Below are 7,406 nucleotides of genomic sequence, written 5' to 3' on the forward strand. Positions count from 1 at the left end.
ACAACCCTAAGTGAATCTCTGAGCACTGAGCTGGAGACCAAACAGAAATACAGCGAGCAGAAAAGGGAGAAGCAAAAAAAGACAAAGCAAAATATAAATTTTTCTTGACAAAAACGCATGTTTAGGGGAAATAAAAAAGAAAATGTATACATTACTTGACGGGAACTCATGTGAAAGGAAAAGGAAAAACTAAATATATATTTATGTTTTTATTTCTTATCAAAATATATATTTATGCTTTTATTTATTCCTTTATATATTTATTCCTTTATTTATACATTTATTCTTTTATTTATACATTTATTCTTTTATTTCTTATTTGGAGCACCAGTGTTGGTGCTCCAAAAATATATTTACGCCTTTATTTCTTATCAAAATACATATTTATTCTTTTATTTATACATTTATTCTTTTATTTCTTATGTCGGTTTTGGTCCTCCATACTTCACAAACAAATGAAAACCTATCAATCAAGAAAAAGTTGCTTCCACATAACATTTACTCTGTTGTGTAACTCAGCCACCACTGTTGATTCACTTGAGTAAATGTAATGAGCTATGAAGTAATCACTACCAATCCACGCTCAGACAGTAAAGTGAGGGGTGGTCTACCCAGGGAAAAGGAATTACAGTGAAGGCCGAGTGCTCCGATTAATGGGAACCAATTTGTCCCTGGGGGAGCTTCATCACTCCACTTGGCAAAGATGAGGGGCGCTAAGCCCAAACCCAAACCATTTCAAGCTGAAGGGAAATCATTGTTATCTCACAGCTCCACCCCCACAGAGCCTTGTTCCACTTTGTGATGAACTCTAATTCAAAACAGAACAATGAAGCTTGGAGCAGATTCCTCAGGGAGACCGAGTTTGTACACAGAACAATGGTCCCGCTGCCAAGAGGAGAAAATTTTAAAAATCCCTGTCAAATCATGTATGGGTGTGTTGTTTGAAATATGTTTGGTCGTCAAAAATATTTACAGGAAAGTTATGAGTGAACAAGGCGTTTTAATTACAGCTGAAAACAGTTAAAATTGTGGTTCTGGCTGCCAACTTGCCTTTGGGTCCACAAACCTCCCTGGAAGTTTTGTGGCTTAAGATATGAAAGCATCTGGATTTCTTCATAAGGAGCTAAAACAACCCTTTCTGCAACAGAGTGAGTAAAAGATAAGACATATTAAGGTAGATAAATATTTTCATATGTCTGGGTTTAGACAAGATCATTAAAAAAAGAGCTCCTCCTCATTTTTCTTTTTTACAGTTGCACATATAAGTGATGATAAATGCTTATAAAAGTTTCATCTATTCCAGGTAGGAAGGAGTTGTGAGAATGGAGGACAATGGACACTAGAACAAAAATATCTTCATGAAAAAGGGGTTACATTCCAGCAGCCATTTAAGTGAATAAATGTTTCTGAGATTTAGAACAGCCAAAAGTTTCATGATGGGCATTAAAGTTCATGCCGAAAAGAAGCAAAAGAAACCCCCCCCTAATTTGTAGCAGAAAGAAATCCCCGCCTACTGAACCTGGTCCATGCCAGAACCAAGATTCAGAATAGTTCAATCTATTCTTTGGTTTTAGCTTTACAATAAGCCCACATAATTATTGAAACATGACACTGCTTTAAAGGGAAGTGTCAAGACTTCTTGAATGAGCCGTCAAGATGTTACAAACAGTACATAATTCAATTTGCACCTTTCTGAAGTTTTAGCCAGACCAGGTGGTAAACTAGCAGCTAATCCAAATAGAGTTTAGAGCTAAATGGACTGCTGCTTAACAGATTTTTTTTTTCTAAAAATCCCCTCTCCAAAAATACCAAAGCAGTTTAAAGTGAAAGTCATTTTTTTGAACCACATCAACCAGAACTTGATGATTTATTTTATTTAGGAGGCATCAATGAGCTTCTTGTGTTAAATCTGTACTTTGAACATAACATGTGAAGCATTTTCAGGCAGAATATCCATCAAGCAGAAAAGAACAGTGTCACTTAAGCCTCTGTCATATGTTTGATTCTTATACTTCTGTATCAGCCAGTTACTCTGACCTTTATACCCCATTATTAGGTTGTGTCAAGAAAAGGAAGATCATGGTGGTGTACAGCCTCCCACCATCTCTTGTGCAAGTAGTCATGGGTTTATGTGCAAAATAAAATGACATTGCAAAATGAGTTGCTTTAAGATGACAGAAATTTGACCCCTCTGGAACTTCAGCCTCTGGATCAAATTATTCTGGATTTATACTAAATGAAGATGCCAACAAAGTTCTCTTTTGTAGATTAAATATTATCTGCTTATAAGCTTTTAAAAAGACAATTGGTTTAAAAATGTCTTCTATAAACAATTTAACCCTTAATCAATCAACGTACCCAAGGGTTTCATGTTGCTGCGATCTGAAGGATGCACCAGATCAGATCAGTTGAATAGAGGCTGCTACGTTTTGCTGGCTTGGCCTGGGCAAGTTGCACAGCTTGGTCTGGACTTTTTAAGGCCAAGATAAACCCTTAAGTGCATAGTTTTAAGTAAAGCCAATTTACAATCTCGTATAAAAACAGGGAACTCGCAGGAAAGAAGCTAAACTCTTCAAAGGTGGAGCGCGAGTCAACACTACGTTAAGCTTATGTTTCAAAGCTGACAGCTCTTTCTGGGCTCTGAATCAGAGAGCCGGAGCAGAAGGCAGTCAGAATCCTGCTGGTTCAGTCTGGCCATGTCACTGCTGCTACGGAGCGGATTACGTGCCAGCTATTGTTGCAGCAGGTGTGTGTTTGAGAGATGTCCATCTTGGCCCTCTCTCCAGCATGCCACGTCCTGCCAGGATCTCCCCAGCTCCCACATGCACCCACTGATATCTCTGCCTTTCATGCATTAAAACAGATGTATGACAACTAAATTGATAACAGCTGTTGCCGTTTAAATTAAACTCAGCAATGTTTTCCACATAATCAAGATAAAGCCAAACTGATGCTGCTTGGACGAAGACCTTTGTAAATAATAATTAACTTGGTGTTCTAAAGACCATAAAAATCCCAACTCAGCATCCGTAAACACAAATTAAATCCCACACACTGACTGGATCATTCATAACAAGTCCAGAACAAAGCGCACAGATAAACACCGAGGCCTCCAAAAGACAGACCGTGCACGTGTGCGGACGCCAGCCCTCATTTTAGGTTATTCTTGGCTCAAGCATCACCTCGGCAGCAGCACAGCTCGCAGCCAGAGTGTTGCAACATCTCAGCTCGAGCTCTAAACAGTCCTAAATAGAGTGTGTGCATTACAGGAGTCCTATAGGAGAGTCTGTATTTATAGGGTTTAAAGTTAGGAGGTTGGGAAAGGTGCCCAGAGCAAACACACAGGCTGTCTTTCCCCAAACAGAGCAGAGAATAGAAGCCAACCTCTCTATGATTGGCACTTACTTCAATCCCAGTAGCAAAACACAGCTTGTCTTGTAGCATATACAGGGGCTTTTTAATACCCAGAAGCCCTAAACACACTGGTAGAGCAGCATAAAGAGAGAAATTAACATTCAGTTGAGGAATACAAGCTGCTGAAATCTACAGTCACACCCTTTTTATGGTTTAAATTCTTCTCAATGAGATGTCAGATAAAGTATTCGGTTTTCTCTGGCTGGATGTAGCAGAAAGTAAATCTGCTCTACCCCTCAACCAGCAGTTGCTTCACACTGCTAGTTAGCTGGCTGAAAGAAGGCAGCTGCCTGCAGTTTTCATTTACAGACAAGAGCTGTTTGGAAAGAAATATTACAGGTCACAACAGACGCATATTCAAGGCCTGGAAAAAAATCATTATGTAACTAAATCATTCAGCTAACGTTTCTTTTTTTTTTACAGCAATACAAGCTGTAAGTCTGCCAATCAGCCAATAGTTGAGTAGGTGGACTAAACAAGACCTGCAATAACTCTGAGAACAGCCAAATAGCAAAACGGTATAACATTCTGCAAGAACTACAAATAAATTTAGCACATTCATATTTAATTTATTTATTTGCGTCAATGTATCAAAACAAGAATATAGATAGCATTTTTATTACTGTAATCATGTGAGGCTGTTTAAGCAACAGAAGTAAAAGTTGTTACTCTACTAGTGTTAAATAAACTAAGTAAGAGGCATTTCCCACAGTATTCAGTGTTATAGAGTAAAACTGAGACGTTTAGTATAAGGGCAAACTTCCATTCATTTAATACTTTATTCTATAAATAATAAGTTCAAGTGGTATAATTTTCCCCTGTCATGGAAATAAAGGCGTACTGTATTACTGATTGCCTACAGGGAAAAACACGGATGACTGACATGGAAAATAAACCATCAACTGGATTTATAACCTCTTACCCGTCTCCATCCTCATTCATTGTAATCTGGATGCCGAAAAAGCTGTTGACACCCGGACTGGTCAAGCTGAGGCCCTCGCCAATAGGAGACTGCACATGGTCTTTCACTGCCCCCACACCAACGCTCTGCTGAGGAAGGGCTTCGGTCATCTTCCAACCGTCCTCCGCCGGGTTAACGACTCTTCCGTACGCTCCCTGCAGCTGGATGAGTCCTGCTACACCAGGCGCCTGACTGGACACACCTGGAGGTACGCTGGTCGTACTTGGCACTGTGGCAGGCACGTTCTGGCCACCGCTGTGGATAGAGACGGCGGTCGCGGAGGGTGCAGGGGCACTGCCCGCACCCCCTGAAGGCTGCTGTTGTGTGCTTCCTGAAATTACAGGGGCGACGACTGATGCATTGGCCACCTGATGCATGAAACTCACATCTCCACTGGGCCCTTGTGCTCCTGGACCAGCAAGGGTGAACTGAGGTGATGATACCTGACTGGTGGAGCCTATGGAGGAGGACGTAATAGGAAGATTCTGGGTGCTTGACCCAAAGTGTTGCTGGCTGGGAAGGGGAGAATAGGCAAACTGCTGGGGAAGCGAAGCAGGAGGTATGATGGCACTATGGTGCACACCATTGAGGCTGTCAGGTATGAAAGTCTGGGGGGTACCGGGCGACATGGTTACCTGAGCCTGTTTGGATTGTTGTGATGCTGCTGCTGTTGCTGCGTACCCCGTGGGCTGGAAGGCACTTGCTCCACTCCCAATATGAGGGGACAAACTGTAGCCCTGCTGCAGGGACTCTGGGGCCTGAGAGTGGGTGTGGTATCCAGCGGAGACAGAGTAGCCACTATCTATGGAGTTCTCCAGAGCCTGTGCAGGAAAAGCACTGCTACCGACAATAGAATTACAAGTAGCTCCTAACCCACTGTCTCTGTCCACACTGTGATCGATGGATGGAGAGGACTTCAGGCTGTCCACAGTCCGATGAACTCCTGAATCCGATTCTTTCACATAAAACTCAGTGCAAGTCCACCTGCCCCGTCTGAAGGGCTCTCCATTACTATGGTCGAGTTTAATGACTCTAAATCGAGAGCTACAACTGTTGCTAGGCGCTGTGTGGCTCATGCTGGTAATAACAGCTGTAGCACTGGTTACTATGTGGGAGCTGGGGACAAAAGGCACACTCCCCCCTACATTATGTGGGGTGTTACGACCACTGGATGTAGATTTCATAGAGATCCCCCCGATAAAAGGGCTTGTAAAAGGCAGCTGGCCCTCCTGATTCTCCCCAACGTTGTTCCAAGTATCGTCTGGTGAGATCCGGTCACACCCCCCCGGCGACCTGGGATCAGTCCTGGGTTCCTGCGGATCGTCCAGCCGCTCGCTGCCGTCCCCAACAACGATCCCGCCCGCCTCCGGCTCACTTTTCTGAGCCGGAGTTACACTCGTAATCTCGAAGCAACTTCTCTTCTTTCCTGTTATTTTCGACATCGTTAGCGATTTGGGTTGCCCAGAGGAAACGGAGTGCTGCACTAACGTGTTGCGAAGCAGTTCACAGCTGAAGCATGGGATAAAGGCACGTACCGTCACAGCACATTTCCTCAGAGTTCATCTTTTCAATCTGCTGTCCAGAAAAAGTGTACAAACCCCCAAGGCCGGACCTCGAAGAGAAGGCTCGGGGTGTGTGGTCCCAGTGTATGTCGGCCTTCCTTGTATCCGGACAGCGGAGTAGTAAACAGGCCCTTGTCAAACTTCTGTCTGAGCAGCAACCACCGGTACTCTAGTCTGAGGCGGGCCCAGCCTCTCAGCGGTTCAAGTATTTCTCACCACTTAGCCAAGATAGCTGCTGTTGGCTAGTTTCCCCTGCCTGTGTTGGAGCATATGCGCCATCGTGATGTAAACAAACTCAGTCGCAGTTTCAAAAAATTAGTACACAATCCCAGCAGCAGACGAAAGGGAGCGTTTCTCAAAGTTTCTCCGGAAAGTTTGCCTCTCTTCGTGTGAACAGCTCTTCTCTGGCAGATAGCTGACAGAAACAGCTTCTTCCCCCCGCAGCGGCACCGAGCTAACGGGCAGCTAACTGCTCCTGACTGCCGCTCAACCGCTCCGCAACATGCCAAGAACCGAGAGCATCACGTGGCGGGAGGTCAAGCGCATCCTCTGTTGCCTCCAGCAACTTCATTCAGTCAGAATCTCCAACTGTAGACGCCCTCCATGGAGTTGGAGCTCCGAGAAATTGCGAAATTAATTTTAAATGGCTAAAAAGTTAAACATTCAGTGTCGTCACTTCCGGTAAGCGTCACACCCGGTAGTCCGAAAAGGGCTGTTCTATGGTTCGTACAAAAAACTCTCTGGCATTAATTTAACTTTTTTTTTTTTTTATCATTTTCAAATAAAATTTTTATATTAGTGATTATACATTTATTGATAATATTTTTTCAGATAAAATTCAAAATAACAGCTTTGATTCTGTTAATTTATTTTCATCAAAGCTTCTGCTTTTGCAACTCTCCTCTATTTACACAGTAAAAGCGTTTCTTCCCTGTTGTGATCATGTTAGAAAAAAAAAGTTAACTAGGAAGCACACGATAAACTGAAAATGTCTGCCATCATATAACTGAGTTACTTTCCTCATACATTTCCATTTCCTTGAGCTTGATGTCGTTATGTCCCTCCATTGGAAAGGGGAGGAAAGGGAGTCAGGGGGTGGAATCAGACGTATTCAATAATTGAAATATTACTGAAAAGCCCAGTTATTTTTAGGAACTTATCACAAAGTGAAACATATTACACAGACTAATTACACATAGATTACAGCCTTTATTTATGTTAATTATGATGGGTTTTTTTTTACATACTGTACAGCTAATGAAAAAATACAATTTACAATTAAAACCTGACATGAGACCATTAAAAATATTTTAAATAGAAAAATTTGGGTTTAGTGAAACTTGTGCTTAATATGTCCTTATAGCTTGTTTCCTTCAAAGGGTACTTTTAGGTTCATCTTATTAATATAACTGTATAGGATTAGATAAAAACTATATACATATCAAGTTTATTTGTATAGCACATATCAG

General features: G+C 42.1%; 1 protein-coding gene across 1 annotated transcript in view; it reads right to left on the reverse strand.

The window, feature by feature from the left end:
* The window catches only part of tsc22d2 (TSC22 domain family 2), a 44,588-nt gene extending 37,982 nt beyond the window's left edge, over positions 1–6,606 (reverse strand). The window contains exon 1 of the mRNA XM_015041376.1: positions 4,337–6,606. Coding sequence (XP_014896862.1) covers positions 4,337–5,817 — 1,481 coding nt within the window. The 5' untranslated portion in view covers positions 5,818–6,606. The remainder of the gene's footprint in view (positions 1–4,336) is intronic.
* Between the last annotated feature and the right edge of the window lie 800 nt (positions 6,607–7,406).

The sequence above is a fragment of the Poecilia latipinna genome, unplaced genomic scaffold, assembly GCF_001443285.1.
Source record: "Poecilia latipinna isolate Pla-1442-1.1 unplaced genomic scaffold, P_latipinna-1.0 Scaffold2, whole genome shotgun sequence".
Lineage (NCBI taxonomy): Eukaryota > Metazoa > Chordata > Actinopteri > Cyprinodontiformes > Poeciliidae > Poecilia > Poecilia latipinna.